The sequence below is a fragment of the Podarcis vaucheri genome (assembly GCF_965113315.1).
Source record: "Podarcis vaucheri genome assembly, chromosome: 1".
Classification (NCBI taxonomy): Eukaryota; Metazoa; Chordata; class Lepidosauria; order Squamata; family Lacertidae; genus Podarcis; species Podarcis vaucheri.
The window spans coordinates 69654150-69672423 of NC_138759.1; the positions used below are offsets into that span (position 1 = coordinate 69654150).

General features: G+C 42.3%; 2 protein-coding genes and 1 long non-coding RNA gene across 4 annotated transcripts in view; all 3 read right to left on the reverse strand.

Moving 5' to 3' along the window:
* Positions 1 to 10287, reverse strand: part of PARVA (parvin alpha) — a 71116-nt gene extending 60829 nt beyond the window's left edge. The window contains exon 1 of the mRNA XM_082194686.1: positions 9959 to 10287. Within this exon, the coding sequence (XP_082050812.1) occupies positions 9959 to 10094 (136 nt within the window). The 5' untranslated portion in view covers positions 10095 to 10287. The remainder of the gene's footprint in view (positions 1 to 9958) is intronic.
* A 1951-nt stretch (positions 10288 to 12238) lies between these two features.
* LOC309537007 lies at positions 12239 to 14702 on the reverse strand. Its single transcript, XR_014221741.1, has 2 exons — positions 14339 to 14702; positions 12239 to 12844 (listed from the first exon to the last, which is right to left on the reverse strand). It is a non-coding gene; the product is annotated as an uncharacterized lncRNA (long non-coding RNA).
* A 244-nt stretch (positions 14703 to 14946) lies between these two features.
* The window catches only part of MICAL2 (microtubule associated monooxygenase, calponin and LIM domain containing 2), a 152360-nt gene continuing 149032 nt past the window's right edge, over positions 14947 to 18274 (reverse strand). For both annotated transcript variants that reach the window (XM_082192795.1, XM_082192794.1), the window contains one exon: positions 14947 to 17235. The gene's annotated coding sequence lies outside the window, so the exon portion shown is untranslated. The remainder of the gene's footprint in view (positions 17236 to 18274) is intronic.

Consider the following 18274-nt stretch of genomic DNA (forward strand, 5'->3'; position numbering starts at 1 on the left):
TCTAATGAACTGCAAGGTGATTTAGAACAAAATTTAAAACAACTATTATCATTAAAAAGCAGATCAAACTTCAATCCAAAAAAGGTGGTATTCAGGGAGTCAGTGGCAAACAACCACTTTGACGTGCCAAGTTGAAACAAAGGGTCTTTAAAAACCCATCATGGAGCAGGCATCTAAAGCCATGGGGCAACCCCAGAAATGGTCATCTCACTGGCCTCAACCAACTGCAATTTGGACATGCAAAAATGCCTCCCCTATTGATTTTAATAGACAGCCAAGCCTTTTGGTGGAATATATGGGCCTTAAGGTGTCCTCTTTTAAATTAGAGCTTTAAAAGTAACTGTGCTTTAAAACATGCCCCAAAATAGACCAGAAATCAGTAAAGCTTTTGAAAAAGAGGAGACAAATGCTCTAGAAAACCAGCTCCAGTCAGACTGTTAGCTGCTGCATTCCAAACCAACTGAAGTTTCTAAACATTTTTCGAAAGCAATCCTAGGTATCACATTATTCAGGAATTCAATCCTGATGTAAGTAAGGTACGTAAGGCATGCACCACTAGTAGCCAGATTCACACTTTCTAGAAATGAACACAGCTGATATATGCACTTAACCTGGGCAGAAGGGCTCCTGTCACAGCCGCGATATGAACAGCCAACAACAAAGCAGAGCCCAGACTGCAGCGCAATGCTATTCAAATGGCCAGAATCATTATATCCACTGGCAGCTCTACTTATCAGGAACACCCCTGTCTTATCTGGATTAAATCTCAATTTGTCTAGTAATTTCCTCACATTCAGTCAAGTAGCAATCACAGCCATTGATTCAGCAGTCTGAGAGAATAGTGTGTCATCACCCTATGGGCAACATGTCCCAGCAACATTCTTTAAGCATGGCGCTCAAGTGTGTGGTGGTGACTCAGCTCAGGAATTTCTGGAAGCTATCTATTATCTGGATCCAATTCAGTCTGGCTTCAGGCCTGGTTATGGTGCTGAGGTGGTCTTGGCCACAATCTCTAAAGCAAATTCCCTTTTCCTTCAACACACAAGGAGCTTGGCAGTTTTATTTATTTGTAAAATTTAAGGGTTAGCCTAAACAGCATTGCCTTTAGGTTTGAATGTTTTTCATAAGTGACGAGTTTTACCTAAATCTATACACAAGAAACTATGGCTGTAATCCACAATGGGAATCTACTTCTGAGTAAACATTCGCATGCACACTGTTTGACAAAATCTTAATAGATGAAATAGTTTTTAAAAATCCCACCAGGATCTTCTTGTTGCTTTTCATGTTCTTTTCTTTTTATTTATTACATATTAGTTGCTTGCTAATTAAATTTCTCCAAGCAACTTACAATAAAAAATACACATAAAAGAATTCAAAACAAACATCAAAAGGAACAGAATAATATTATTTACTAAAGTGTATATTATTCTTCAGCGGGAAGGTAAACGGCGTTCCGTGTGCGGCTCTGGCTCGCCAGAGCAGCGATGTCACGCTGGCCACGTGACCCGGAAGTGTCCCCGGACAGCGCTGGCCCCCGGCCAATAAATGTGAGATGGGCGCACAAACCCCACAGTCTGTCAAGACTGGCCCGTTCGGGCAGGGGTACCTTTACCTTTACCTTTACCTTTATATTATTCTTACAATAGCTTAATTATTTCTGGGTGTATTTTTTTAAAGTAAATTTGTTTTGTTTTATTTAATAATTAAAATATTTATGGACCACACTTTCATAAAAAAAACACAACAAGGCAGTATATAACATAAAGAAATTATAATAGTTAAAAGCTCTTCTGAAAATTTCTAATACAGGTTGGGAGGTAGTTAAGATGGAGGGACCATCACAATGGACTATCATCAGACATTGAATCAGATATTTAATCAGACTTAACAGAGAGCACCTGTTGAAGGGCTACAGCAAAGCACTCTTCAACACAGCCACTCCAAATGGTCCAGCAGTGTGCAAGGACTGGTCTCTTAGTGGATTATCCTCTTCCAATTATTTTTACTTTCTGGCACTTTAGGAACATAACAGAATGTATTTGTAAGCAGATATCATTTTCACATATTTAAGGAGCAATATAATTTCTCTTCCATAATCAGGGAGATTACTCCCAGACCTCCAGATAGCCTATAAAACAAATCCTTGGGAGAATGCTATTTTAATTTGTTGACCTGAATATATCTAACAGAGATGAATTAACAAAAGGAGCTAATTAGTCTAACTAATGCTATACAGTAATTATTTCTTGAATAGGCCAAGAAGCTTTGATTTGACCTTAAAAAGTTAGTCCACAAAAGTTAATAGCCCCCCAAACATTTTCTTTCTATCCCATTTGCCAACAGAGGCCCAATGTAGCGGAGAGAATGTCTGAATAAGATGGGGAAGACTTAAAATCCAGTTCAGCCATGAAGCACATTGTATAGCCTTACTTTGGGCAAATCACCCATACCTTCTAAGGCAAATCAGGTGGCAATGGGAGACAGGGCCTTCTCCAGATATTTTTCTGACTGATGCAAAGCCCAAATATTAAACACTTCAAAAAGCCTTCCTGAGCTATTCGAGCAACAATTCTGGTCTTCATCTATTTTTCCCTTGCTTCTTCTCTAAGGCTTCAATCCTATGCACACTTATCTGGGAACAAGTCCCATTGAACTAAGTGGGTATTACTTATGTGTAGACCTACTTGCAATCATTATACATATCCCCTCACCCACACCACAGCTATAGTACTCCCTGTAACCAGACTGATATCAGACTATTCCTGCTTTGAATAGGGAAGAACCCCTTAGCAGTAGAGGCTGGTCCGAACCTCCCAAAAGTAGAGCCCAGTCCCTTCTCTGTTCCTTACATTCATATTCAATACAGCATTGCATATGTAGAGACACTCTGCACTTGTTTCTGTCCATCTCCTGTGATGCCCAAGCATCTTTGGATAGCACAGCCAATCACATTCACCCCTATTGCCCCAACCCTTTCTCCGGAGGTAAAAAAAAAGTTTTAAAATAATAAATTTCAGTAGAAGAGGCTTAGGAAGGGAAGGGGACTCCTCAAGACCCAAATTTTGATTTTATTTCCTTTTAAATAAGCTCTACTTACTCTGAGGAGTACCTCAGAAATGCTTTGCAACTTCCAGAGCATTAGGTCAGGACTATGAAGAACCTCCCCAACCAATCAGATGCATCTATTTCAATGCCAGCTAGGGTGGGTGAAAGGTAGGGTGACAGGGATTTCATCCACCCCCACCCCTCGTCCTGTTAATCTTTGGCCAGATCTTTAAAAAGAAAGGCTCCTGCATTGGCAGAATACAGGAGAACTCTGGGTTGTGCTGATCCCAAGGTCTTCCATGATCTATTATCGAGCCCTTTCCTTGTCTTAGCTCCAGGGTACAGTACTGAGATGTGGAGGTGTCAGAAATCTCCACCATCATCAAGGAAGTCAGCAGCAAACCTCAGAGAGGGACATCTGCAATATTATATGGCCCTCCCAATGATCACAAATTTGCACCCTAATTTTCTCAGCCATTCCTATAATGAGCTTTAGCATGACATTTTTAAAATATTTAATTTGTAATGAAGCAATTTCTATCCATTTGCGTACTCAGCATCTTATTTTTTCTGCATAAGATATTTCCAACTTCTTGAGTATGTTCTGTGCCATTATATTCTGGTTTTAAATCAATGACCGTGAAAGAAGACAAAATCATTTCTACATTTACCAAAAAAAAACCAACCCATACTTTTCCACACAAGGCAGCTTGCCCATTTAATTCATGACTAATTTAGTAAGCTCCATTCCAAGGAATTTACTTACGCTAATCCTAAAGCCTCTTATGCAGATTTATGGAAAATATGAACAGAATGGCTCAAGCAACTGTCTCCCACAAATAAGTCTTAGTGAAACCTCAAGAGGGATTAAACAGGTCCTCATTCAAAAATGGATCAGCCAATGCCAAAGAATGAAAATCAAAAGCCAGCAGAATTACACATACAGCTATTTTTAAAAATCACATTCTGTCTGAAAAGGCAGCTCATGCATCTCACCAGCGTCTTAATCATGAGATAGCTCTATCTGCATCTGTCAAATTCAATTTGTCCGCCTTTCAAATGAAACCTATACCTGTGCCTTGCGACTATAATTCAACCGCCAGTGTTGACAGGAAAGGCAAGGACAAAGAGAGAAGTTTCTTAGGATGCTATTTAAGGCACTTGGAAGGAAGGTGGGATTTCACGGGCATTTTACTACAACCATTAGACAACTGTGTTTAATATTCAGTGGAGGTAGGTAAAGGTAAAGGGACCCCTGACCATTAGGTCCAGTCGTGACCGACTCTGGGGTTGTGGCGCTCATCTTGCTTTACTGGCCAAGAGAGCCGGCATACAGCTTCTGGGTCATGTGGCCAGCATGACTAAGCCACTTCTGGCGAACCAGAGCAGCGCACGGAAACGCCATTCACCTTCCCGCTGGAGCGGTACCTATTTATCTGCTTGCACTTTGACGTGCTTTCAAATTGCTAGGTTGGCAGGAGCAGGGACCGAGCAACGGGAGCTCACCCCATGGCGAGGATTCGAACCGCCGACCTTCTGATCGGCAAGTTCTAGGCTCTGTTGTTTAACCCACAGTGCCACCTATGTCCCTATTCAGTGGAGAGTCATATTGAATCAGACCTTCTGACAGATTGCAGTGAGCACCATATGTATAGATATTCATAGAATATCATTTCACAATGACCAGACCGAAAGGAGAATGTGGGAATCCAACTTTAGTCCACTCTCTCCAGACATCATCACATTCAGAACAAAAGGGTTTGACACTTCCTTGGAATGGGAAATTAGAAATTTGTAGCGTCTAGTGATAGGAACACAGATTTAACACTACCCTCTCCCTCACTAGGGCCAGTTAGGGTTGCTAAGGCAGCAACACTCCCCCATCATCAGATACTACGGGCTGTATCCAATGTTCTCTGTCTGCTAGGGCAAGAGCCCACACGCAAGTGGATGCCAGAATCTAAAGGTTGCGCAACGAAAGGAATCCAATGCAACAGTTGCCCTAGTGGATATTTTTCCACAACAGATTATTGTTGTTGCACAATCTGTTGTACAACAATCTTTGCTAATGTAGGTGGGTTTTTCCTTGCACCAGTGCAACAAGTATACTGCTACAGTATGTGACTTTAATTTAGTGCTACCTTGGATACAACCCAGTATTTAAAAAAAATAAAAAATCAGGCCATTTAAAGAGAAAGAGAGAGAGAGAGAGAGAGAGAGAGAGAGAGAGAGAGAGGTATATGAGGGGAGGAAAGAAAACATTCCTCATGACTGCCTCCAAATGACAAAAAAAGTAGCAGATGTGAAAATGTAAGCCTCATTTCTGCCAAATACACAATGCAAGTCAAATTCTACTACTGTCATTTATACTGAATACTGTTTAACTAATTCAAAGGTCCATTACCTGAAATGGTCTGGTTTCTGCAAGTGCTATTACCCTTATATAAGTTGCCAGAGCAAACAGTAAGCAAGCATAAGCTACTAATTCCACCCTCCCCCTTCAAAAAAAAGTGCCACCCATTGTTGCAATGTTAAGAAAATAAGAGACCCAAGTTATTCTGCCTTCTGAATATTCGGTATTTTTCATAACCTACAGACCAGGACCAGATCCTATCAAGCAACCCCAGGTTTACGTCTTGGATAGGTCAAAACGCAAGCTTTTTCAACTGCAGCAGCAAGACAACAACAAGGCCAAAGATAGAGAAAAAGAATGTTACAAAGCTGGAGCAAGATTAGTTTTTCTTGCACCATCAAAACCAAATAAGCCAAAGAGAAGAGTGGGCAAATTACTTCAATTGAAGTCATATCAATTGGGAAGCTGACTCAGACCATACACTGTACCATAATTGCCCTCCATCAAATTCATGGGCCCAAACTGTCTGTTTTCCATCTGCTCCTACACCAATTTAAGCAATTTTGAACTTTGCTCTCCCTTGGTGAATGTATCACAGATTTATTAGAATGTCAGGGTCCAATTGTTAAGATTCTCTAAGGCAGGTTATTACAAGGTGCGGATTTTTGATGTCCGCCAGTCAAGCCCAGGAAAACTGAAGGAGCACAATCAATGCAGCTTTACTCACCCTGGAAACCCATAATATAAGATAATGAAATACGCCAAGAAAAGGGGGAAAGGAGGGTGTTTATTCACTCTTACCATTACCTCAAAGACTTCTCTGCTAATGGTTCTAGCACCAAAAAGAGGTTTTTAGACTACTGTATTTCTAGCTGCCAGAAACCATCACTGCTAATATCATGGGCTTTATAATTTCATGCCCTCTTGTTGCATGAATGGAACCTGTGTTAATCTAATGTCGTGAATGAGTTCCTATGCCTTTTCATACGCATTAGTCTACTCACATAGTAACTCCATTACCTAAGTTCACTAATACCTTTATTACAAAATTACCCAGAGATGACCAGTGGAGTTTGGCCTATATTTACATGCATATTACACATACATACTCAGGGGATCTGATACTGTGCTTAGTCTGCTGCCATTGTTTTTTGACAGATGACTGGTTGATAGCACAGGGCAACTTTGAGGCTATACAAAACAGACAGCACTTTTGGAAAAACAAATAAAACAATAGCCATCAACTGATTTTGCTGACAAATAATATTGGGTGCTAAATATTGAACCTGAATGTCTTCGCAGCCACTGAAACCACCTTTTATGTGAAACCCTGTCCATTGTACACTGTGACTCATTGTCACACAGTGCAAGCAAGGCCTCTCCAGAAGCAGTTGGATTGGGAGGAGGGAAAACGTGTCACACAAATGGCAGACAAAGCAACTTACAAACTTCGAGCTGAGCCATTTTTGAGAGCTGAAAAATATTATTTGTGTTGGATACATTTCTGCATGAAGGCCAATATATATGTGTTAAAGCAAACAAGAAAACACTTATTGAATAACAATGAAAACTAATTACAGGTAAGATCTGTATTGATTGATGTGATGCATGTGATCTAACTGCCATTTTTAAGTAATTCAATTAATTCAATTGCACAGGTTTCTGGGGAATGTTCTAAGATGTGTACACAAGTTTATTCAGAGCACTAGCCAGGTGTGTTAAGCCACAGTTACCTGTTTTAGTTAGGACATTTCCTTAAAACTTCAATACTCCCTTCTAAGCCTCTTGCCACCAATATCTCTTTTCCTTGCTTTTCTTCATAACCCTCTTTAATTGTTTAACTCCAATTGTTCAGTCCGGCTCTTAACACCTCATTTCCCCTAAACATTCCAAAATGGGTTACTCCACTTGCTTAGTGTAGGGCCAACCCCCAGTCAGTTACCTCTAGCAACATTACAACAGTTTACAATAAATCATGCAACAATTATAAAACCCCACACCATTCATCTGTATCAACTATTTAACAATACTCACTCCAAAATACACGTTTAAAATACAATCAGTTCATTTTGCCACATATGAACCAAGACTGAATCCTAGTACATGCAAAACACTCCTCTGCAGCTGCATATTGTAGAGGGAGATTGCTTGGGTGAGCAACCTATTTTTCAGGTGCTAATACTAATCTTCCCATTAACGGGTTTTTGAAAAGTTTCTAAGGCATCCATAGCTTTCTTAAAGCAGTTTGAAATAAAAGAAACAAATAACAACCACAATTCAATTATACACATTCAAGGATTTACAAAGGATAAATGCTATCATAATTATCTAAAAAGCATCTAAATATCAAACCTGTTAAGTGCATTTGCTGTTAGATTACTATTCTTTTGAGACATCTTTACAATAATTTGGAAAAAGCGGCATACAAACTTGATGATGCCTCCTATAATTAAATCACAACTGATTTAAGTCCAACAAAGTATGTTACAAGCAAGTTTTGTATTTTTCTCAAACCAGAGAATTTGATGACTGAATTCTAAACTGAGTGGATAGGAGGTTGCCTGCTTTTGATGGGGTTACACTCTCTCTGAAGGAGCAGGTATGTAGGCTTGGGGGCACTCCTTTGCTGTCGCTTAAGGCTCAGGTGGCCCAGGTGTACCCCTCTCTGGACAGGGATAGGTTAACTGCTGTTTTCTATTCTCTGGTAATTTCTGGGTTAGATTATCGCAACATGTTATAAGTAGGGCTTCCTCTGAAGACTGTTTGGAAACATCAGATGGTAAAGAATTTGGTGAGCAGTTGCTCACCGAGGCAAGATGGTTTAAGCATCATACACCAATCCTGGCTCAACTTGTGCTGCTTGCCAATTAGTTTCTGGGCCAAATTCAAAGTGCTGGTTTTGACTTATAGAACTTTAAGCAGCTCAGGACCACAATACCTGAAGGTCCACCTCTCTCCATATGAACCTATCTGGAACCTGAGTTCATCACCTGTGGCCCTTCTTCGTGTTCCTCCTCCACAAGAGTTCCAGGGGGTGGCAACACAAGAACATGTATTTTCTGTGGTGGCTCCCCACTTGTGGAATGCTCTCCCCAGCGAGATTCTGCTGGCTTCTTCAGGCACCAGGCAGAAATGTTTCTCTTCAACCTGGCTTTTAGCTGACTAACATCCTATATCCTTCTAAATGTGTTTGGGGGTTGTTTTGTTTTTTACTTCTCTTGTTTTTGTTATGTGTTTTGTGTTTTCATCTTGTATTTTTATGCTGTGAAGTGCCCTGAGATCGATGGGTGAAGGCTAGTGTACAAATGTAATAATAGGAGCAACAAGAAGGACCCCCCAAAAAATTTTTTTTGGGTGCCTAGTGGAAATGTTCTCCTGCCAATTTCATTGAGTTCAAGGGACTCAGGTGTGCCTAATTATGCACAGGTCAGGTTTCCATGTGACAGCATTCAATTAACACTACTGCAGAGCTTACACGGGGAACTTGTGCAGCAGGAAGTGGTGCAGGGGTAGATGGAGGCACCAAAAATATAGCATCCCACAGCCATAGGAGATCAGAAACTGCATCAGGAGGGACACTGTGCCTCCGGTCCCAAGGCAGAAGCCAAGGCAGTGGATCTTGAAATTGAAGCATGCCCTGCATACTGTATGGAGTTGTGTGCAGCCTCTGTGTGTAGTTTTTTTTGGGGGGGGTATTAAGAGGGCTTACAGCTCCCCTTGGGTGAACCTTGCCTATAAATAAATGGACGAGCTTAAGATGTACCTCCTTCAGGTGTGAGCACCTGTCCAGAGAACTACTTGTATCTCAGAGCTTGACAACAAAGCACTGCATGTGTGCACCAGAAAGTGTGCCTAATTCATACTACACTTCCTCCAGCTCTAGCAGCCTCCCTGCGCTCCCAGCGAGAGCGGTGGGTGCCCCGCTGTTGCCAGGAGCGCCTCCCTCCCCTCTTCACTTTGGGCAACTTGTAAAGATACTTAAAGCCTTGAATTCCCACTCTGGGAAGAAACTCCTTCCCAGCAGGCAGCGCAGCGCACAGAGCGCTTACAATAAGGCCTCAGAGCTCCAAGGCGTGCGAAAACAAGGCTCTGACTGGGAACCTCGCCAGCCCGCGCTGCTGACCCTGCGGGGTCTGCGAAGCCCCAGCTAGGAGCCCGTCGAGGGAGGCGGAGAGGCCGAAAACTGGCGTGGGAGGCGGAGGGAGATTTCTCAACTGTGGGAGGACAACTTCCTGACTGAAACAAGGCTAGATAAACAGCTGAAGGAGCCCAGCCCGGCAGCGGCTGCTCCAGGCTACATTTTTCAAGCATGACGCTTTCCCCGAGGCGGCACACCCAGCCCGGCCACCCCCGTCCCTCCCTAGCCCGGTTCGGGCGCTTCTGGCGGAGGGCAAGCGCGGGGAGCCTTTGACTTTTTCCTCTCCCCCCCCCCCGTCTCGCCTCCCTCTCTCCTCCATGCCCCTCCCTCTGCCTCATTAAAGGCGCCGCGCAGAAAAAGTGGGAGACCTTTGGCACACCAACGCACACACTCCTCTCTCTGCCCCCCCCTTTTTTTACCTTCTTTCGCTTTTTTCCTCCTGGCCAAAGTGCCTCCGAGCTTGCCCAAAAAGGAGTCGTCTTTCTTCCGGGATGGGGGCGACTTGGGAGTGGGCGACTTGGGGGACGAGGGCGACTTCTGAGGGGAGGTGGCCATGGCGGAGGTGCTGCTGGGGGTCCCAGGGAAAGCGCGCCGGAGCCTCGCCGAGGAAGAGGAGAGTCGCCGCTGGAGTCGCTCACAAGCGGCTGGTCCCTATTCCCAACGGAAGCGGAATTATTCCAAACATTTGAGGCTGTTCTTGCTCTCTCTTTCTCCCTCCCTCCCTCCCTCCTTCCTCCTTCCCTCCCTCTCTGCCTCTCTCCCTCCCGCGCGCACCCAGAGAAGGGTTTTCTCTGCCTCGCTCGCTCGCTCCTACCCACATGGGCTCAGAGCAGCGACTGGGCAGCTAGGACTCGCCAGGCCAACGCCGCCCCACCTCAGGCCCTACCATACTGTAATAACCTCTCTGGGACACAAGTTGCTCCTTCTATTAGCCTTGCACGCAAAACGTGGAAATTGGAGCCGTGCGCCTTTGGCATCCTAAGCAGGTTTCCACTGCGAAACAGCCCCCCCCCCCCCGCCGCCGCCTCTCGCGTTCTTATAATAGGGCTTCTCCGTTAATGGAAGGGTCTTGCATTCCAGGATTGCAGCCCCAATATTTCCTAGGGTGTAAAGGGCAGACCTTCCAAGTGTCCCTGTATTCCAGGGACGCCCCTGATTTAGAGACACCGTCTTGGTTTCTGATTTGATCCCGAAATGTTCCACTTTTCCTTAGGATGTCCATATTTTCATTGGAGAAATGTTGGAGGGTATGGAGTTATCTGACCCCTGAGACATCTGAAGGAAATCCTGTATAGGGAATGTTTTTTGAAATGTTTTAATATATGCCCAGAATGCTGGGGTAACAATGTGTGGGGTATAAATAGTAAATTTATCATTGTGGAATGGGACGGTCCTATTTTCATTGGATAAATGTTGGAGGGTATGAAAGGGATGGTTTTGGTCTGGACCTTCAAGTAAACAGGCATACGAAGAGAGGCTTGTAGTGTAACTATATAGAATTAAAGGGATTCTAATGCAAAAGTCCTTCAACCTCATCAGAGCCAGGATCCCTTCTACCACAGTATTTCCCCAGCTTTTAGTCACGATTTTTATGTGATTTTAATGTGCATAGCAAAATCCTTGTTCTCCTTTGCTCTGCTTGAGCTGCTTTTCTGCAGTTGTCCCTGCAGATGTGTGCTTCCAGACTGGGCTTTATATTGCCCATAAGACGCACCTAGGTTTTGGAGGGGGAAAACAAGAAAAAAAATATTCTGAATCTCAGAAGCCAGAACAACAAGAGGGATCGCTGTGCAGAGGAAGCAGCGATCCCTCTTGCTGTTCTAGCTTCTGGGATAGGTGCGCAGCCTGCATTCGCTCCATAATACGCACACACATTTCCCCTTACTTTTTAGGTGGGGAAAAGTGAGTCTTATACAGCAAAAAATACAGAACCTGCTAAAATCTTTTATAACTTCTTTTTTCCCTGTTTTACCTTTATGTTTTCAACTTTCATAGAATCATAGAGTTGGAAGAGACCACAAGGGCCATCGAGTCCAACCCCCTGCCAAGCAGGAAACTTTGTACAAGGACAAACTTTTACAAAGTTTTACTCAAACCTTTACTCAAAAAAGTTGAGTTCTCGATTAAGTCATGCTCAGAGTAGAGCCTTTGAAATAATGTCCATTGGTTGCAGTGCTTAGTATCCAATAAATTGTGTTGCTCACCTGATGGTAAGAGCTCCATCAGTGGAACAGGATGGGAGGGAATTTTAGCATGTTTTCCCCTCCCCTGTCTTTCGAATCTGAGAAAGACATCTTTTGAATCCGAGGGCAATTTCAAAAACAGTTTTTTGGTATGGTATGAGTCCACTGTTCAAAGGGAAAATGGATAGGCCTTAGTTGAGTTAAAGTAGCTTTTTGATATTGGTCACTGGGCTTGGTAATTAATAACTTTCCCATAACTTCCCTTAAACCACACTGTAAACTGTGGTTTTGTGAAGGTGAAAATTCTGAATTAGAAGTCCTTGTAGAAACATATTCCCAGGATACCTTGGAAAAAAGTCTCAGTGACCTGATTTAAATATATAGGGTGCTATCCAACTAACTGGTTCCATCAGGACAAGGATTTCTGCTTGCACAGCAGAACTCCCCCCCCCCCGCCTCTACCCTCCCATAAGTATTCTGGGAGTTTCCAGAATATATATATGCAGACCAATAATGTTTAGAATGGTGTCAGAATAGTGTTATCACATGTGATTTTTGACAGGAGCATATATAGAAAATTTTTAATGGGACTTGAAGAACTAATTAGCTGTAATTCTTGAAAAAAAAAGTTTCATACATTTTGTTTTACAGTAAACAAAAATTACATTTCAGATTGTAGCGCTTCACACCTCAATAATAGTACAAAGTAGAACAACAGATCCCTGATGGATATAGAAAGTCCATTTAAAGGACTGGGACATGGACAGTGTGTTTAAAACATACTTATTCATCATATCTGAACATCAGAATGGCTAAATAGGCACACTGGGGGAGACAAAATTCCTTTTACTTCCAACCTCATGGTTCTAATTAAAATGTTCACCAGATAATTACTCAAATTGCTTTCTTTCTATGATGAGTCCTGAAAACTTTGAGCACAGTGATTGGTCTGGATGTTCCTATTAGACAAACAGCATCTACACAGGTTGAGCATACAAATCTTGCTAATTGGAGGGCTTTGTCCTTTTTGCACAGGTATAATAAACCCAAATTCCAGGCTGAGGAAAGTATTTCCATTTGGCAGCTGCATTAAAGAATATTCTGAATTTGTTAACTCGGGGACTAACTAAATCAGTGTTTCCCAACCTTTTTTGGGCAAAGGCACACTTGTTTCATGAAAAAAATCTTGAGGCACACCACCATGCCAGATGGGGAAAGGTCACTTTTTACTTATGTAAAAAAAATTAAAAAAATAGTAACAGCATAGAAGGTAATGGTTATCTCTTTGATGTCTGATGGGAGGGCATTCCACAGGGCGGGCGCCACTACCGAGAAGGCCCTCTGCCTGGTTCCCTGTAACCTCACTTTTCACAGTGAGGGAATTGCCAGAAGGCCCTTGGCACTGGATCTCAGTGTCTGGGCTGAACGATGGTGGCGGCGGAGACGCTACTTCAGGTATACTGGACCGAAACCACTTAGGGCTTTAAAGGTCAGCACCAACACTTTGAATTGTGCTCGGAAAGGTACTGGGAGCCAATGTAGGTCTTTCAAGACTGTCGTTACGTGGTCTCGGCGGCAGGTAGCAGCGCTCACAGCTTACGGACTGCACCGTGTAACAGGTGTCTGGCCCAGCAGCCTAAGGCGGACAAGCCACTGAAACAGGCATTCAGAATCCATTCATTTCATAAAACCTGCAGGGCTCAATCTCTGTGTTTGTGTATGTGTGTGTTTCTGTTTTGCCCAAGGGTCTGGGGGTGGGAGAGAGCTCTTTAGCATGATGCTTTTAAAACAATTAAATTATCAACAAACAAACCTGATGATACGAATAGCAACGTCAGGTGCTACGGGGGGGGGGGAGAAGGGGGCCTACTCGGAAGTAAATACTGCGTCCAGGCGCAATTAGCGCTGATTTAAGGTGCACCAAGACTGCCTAAAAACCTCACCAAAGATATGCAACAAAGCGCTTCGTTGCAGAGGGGAGAGTTGGGGGGGGCGAGGAAAATGTGCTCCGTGGGGGGGCGGGGAAGGCAAGAAAAGGAGCTGAGCTCTAACTATAGGCTCCCACGCTTGAGCAGGCCCGACTCGGTGGGGCGGACCACCCTCTCTCCTGGAGGAGGAGGAGGAAGAGGAGGAGGAGATTCCCATCCACGGCGTGGCCTCCCGCGCTCCTGAACGGGAAATCTCTGCAGCCCAAGACTCTCCGCGAGGCAGCTCCTCCCTTCCTGCCTTGAGCCGCCGCCAGCCGCGCCCCCCTCCCCAGTTATCTGCTGCCTGCCAAGCCCCGCCCCTCTTCATTGTCCTCCCCTTCTGTTTATACACAAAGACCCCCCCATCTTCTTCCCCCTTCCCCTTCCTCCATCCCTCGCTTTTTTCCCTCTCTTTCCTTTTTTTAAAAAAATATTTTCTCTTCCCCTTCTTTTTTTCCACCCTTTCTTTTTTCTCTTTCTCCCCCCCCCTCCCCGCCCTCCTGCCTTCCTGGGTTAAAGGATTTGAGCAATGGGTCTGGAGGTGGAGCTCGTCGGAGGATTAGCCCGACTCGCCCGCCTCCCTCCCACGGCACACCAGGCAACTTCCGGCGGCACACTAATGTGCCGCGGAACACCGGTTGGGAAACACTGAACTAAATTATAGAAATGTTTGTGGGCCCTGACATTTAAAAGAAAAACTGTTGGAAAACAATGTGGAGTAGAGAAGTTTCACGCTGCTTCTCTCTAAATTACTTTCTAATGTCAATTTCCCTCAGGTTTGGTTCCCAATGTTTGCTCTTTTAGGGGCAAAAGTGGAGTGAAATTATGAAATTGAATTTGAGAAGCAGTAGGCAGGGAAATGATGACTGTGTCATTGAACCTGCTCCAATTCTCCCACCCCATATTTAGGGCTCTGTGTCAGGTTTGCCTCCTCCAGTAAAAAAGGGTTTTGCACAAACAAACCAGGTGTGTGAAACAACTCAGTAATTCTGGTGTTCATGTGCAGGGTTTTCTGCTTGGCAGGGGGTTGGACTCGATGGCCCTTGTGGTCTATTCCAGTTCTATGATTCTATGATTCTATGATTCTATGGTTTTGTTTTTGTTTTTTAATTTAGGAGCCAGGCCTTTGTGCAACTGAACAGTCACCTGTAATTCCATTAAATATTTCCAATAATTCAACATTCTGTGACAGAAAAGTTTATGGTTCAGAAGCTTTAAGCAGCTTTGGTTAAAAATGAATCTGGCTTGTACTTATAGCATTTTGTCATGTCACCAGTAAGTTTTTTAATAATCCAAATAAGACATTTAAGTACGTTTGAACACTAAACAGAGAGTAGCTTATATTACAATGATGATGTGCAACTCACAGTACACATACGTGCAAATGAGAAATTCAGATACTGTACATCTCTTTTTTAAAAAGGAACTGGTATTGTTCCGCCTTATACAGTAAAAGCGGCTTTGACAAAACATTATTCATGATTTGAATTTCAGTTACTGACCAAAGCAGAAGAGTAAACCCCAAACGATAATATGTTTACAAGTTACAATTTTATGTAAACACCACACAATGCAATAAATACATAAATACTGAAGAGACCCCATCCTTTTTTCCTACCACCTTCCAAGACATTTCTATATTCTGTATTTTTCGTAATAGTTCTCTTTCTATCATCTCCTCTTGCAGCTGTGAGAAGAATAAAAGCTTTCACTTTAGAAGAAAAGGCAGTTCTAACATTGGATGTGAACTTAGAAGACTGTCTTTGGTTCTACTGAAAAATAAATCTGGATCAAACCATGGTTTGATACTCTGGTTTGTTAACTATATTTGGTCATGACAAATCACAGTTCCCCGAGTTCATATGTAATGGGAAACCACAGTTTGTTCTAAAGTAAAATAAATGTTAATTCTTGCCCTTTTGCGCTGAAGGGAGAGTGCTTATAGCAGGGCTCACACCATGGGCCTTAAATAAGCTATATTTTATAAATTTAAGTTATGCATTGTAACAGAATCCATTTTATTCTTTATCTTTATTCTTTATCTTTCAACCAGGTTCTGGAGTTTCACTCACTTCACACTTTTATGTGTATGCTGTGTGTAAACTATTGTCCAGTCAAATGCAGCAGCAGTAGTATTAAGCACCTCTTACAAAGCTAAGTCATAGTTTAGTCTTTCCAGTTAGAATTAAAAAAATAATTCAGAAATAATCCCTGAGTTCTGGACACATCTTTGTGTTGAGGCCCATTCTGAATTTTTCTACAAGTTTTAAAAATCAGCTATGACAAACAGTATTCAAATAAAGCGATAACCGTAATGCAAGGCATCGTTTTTTCCAGCTGGGCTGCAATCCTCTGAACAGTTCAGTGTGCAGAACCTTCCACTGATTTTACTGGTCAAAGCATTCATTTGGAATATATCATCTTGATATATCTTCAGCAGCAACAAAAACATCCCCCCCCAATTTTCTAGTGAATACAGTCATTACAAGAAGGTGACCCATCTTTGTGTTGAGATTGACTTTTACACAAAACTAAAGATCACAAAGTGGTACAAGTCATGGTGTGAAAGCACCATGTAAAATCCACTGCAATACTGTATATTTCTGCCAGTGTATTCCATCACCATCTTTGGTTAGAAGCTGTAGAAGTTTCACTTGATCCCTCTACATTTTGTTTGGGATGATCCCTTTGATAACTCAGCAGCACAAATTGCAAATATTTGCCACTGTGCAGTATTAAATCTTATTTAGTAGACACAGTCCCTTCTATTCTGTACACACATATTGTGAATTGTATTGCTTAAAAAATGCACTAACACTTTTTCTGCTGCTTACAATGTACACATATAATCTGTAATTTAAAGAATATCTTCTTCCACTACAAGAAATGCTGCTTAACGTTAATGTGTTGCTATATGGGTGATGCTTGTTTTAAAAATTGTAACACTTTGCTTTGTGACATATTCATGAAGTAAAGCATGCAGAAGGAACAATCATAAATACAGAGAGGTGAATGAAAAATGATACAATCTTAGTTTTGCTTTCAACTAAATCAATACTATAGTTCTGTGACTTTCAAGAGCACTCAGAATTTAAATTCCAGGAAGTGAAAAACAAACCCTTTGAGCATCAATTTCTGCAATGGATGCGTATCAGACAAGACAGGCATAGAACTCATTTATTCGTTTTGCATATGTTGATGTGAATGAAGAGCTATTTTTAGAACTTGTAAGGAGAACACCAATCTTCTCATGGCGGTCATAGCATGCAGGGCTTTCCTCTTCAACAACATTTTAAACATGATCTCGCAGTGCTGGTGGTCACTATGCTGGAAAGGAAAATATTTGCCTGGTGCCAGTGTGTACAATATTCAGAATTTGTATTCCCTTTCTAAAACTCCCCAAGTGCTGCTTTTCATCTTTTTCTTCCACTGGTCACAACTCCTAAATCCATCTCTGTCAGGTGGGGTGTGGCTGCAGCTGGATGGTTGCATGGGCTGGCAAGGTGGGCGATGAATTTGGCCACTCCCAGCGTTCTGTCCTGGAACCTTAGGGTGAGGAATATGTAATAAATCAGTAGGTAAATAAAGAAAAATCACCTGAGGCAATTGCTTCATTTTGCTAAAGGATAGAGGTGGCCCTGCTGGGATTCAAATAGCAGCATTCAACATACTCAAGGCCTTGGTCAGGAGATGTGTTTTTTATTTTATTTTAGGGTAATCTTTTCTATTCAGAGTCTCCAATGATATATCATAAACTGCTTTAGGGAGTTGCTTTGGACTCAAAAGAAATTTTCTTTGTATGGGGTGGTGGAATGTGTTCAGCTAATTTTACAGTTCTTTGAAGCTGGCAAGAAGATATGTCAGTCTGTTAAGAATAAATAAAATTTTAACTACAGGGAATGAATCTTATATTCATTTATAACTCCAGCTTCATATTGTATATGCAAATTAGCATTCAAATCCCCAAAACCTTGCACATAATGTAATGTGAGAATGACCAAATGGGGCCTTTCCTCCAGTGCACAGATCACTGGGTATCTGAAATTCAGTTCTTCTGAGTAGAAATTTCAGATATATTCAGTCTTTTCTAGTCTATCCCCTTTTTAGTAAACAAAACAACGTAAGTATCGGAAGCTTCATCTTTTGATTATTCAGAAAAAATCATAATTGACACAGAAACCTTGAATTATGTCTGTGTACACAACATCCATTTTAAAGCCCTCCCTCCCAGATTCTTGGGAGCTATAGTTTGTTAAGAGTGCTGGTGGTTTCTTCAATGTGAGAAATGGAGTTAGAGGGAACCAGGCAGAGGGTCTGTGCTCCCATCAGTTGTCAAGGAGATGAACAACTTTACAACTTTTAGAAGACATTTGAAGGCAGCCCTGTATAGGGAAGTTTTTAATGTTTAATGTTTGCTTATGTTGTCATATCTGTTGGAAACTGCTCAGTGGCTGAGGCTACCTAGTCAGATGGGCAGGATCCAAGTACAGTGGTACCTCTGGTTATGAACTTAATTCATTCCAGAGGTCCGTTCTTAACCTGAAACCGTTCTTAACCTGAGGTACTACTTTAGGTAATGAGGCCT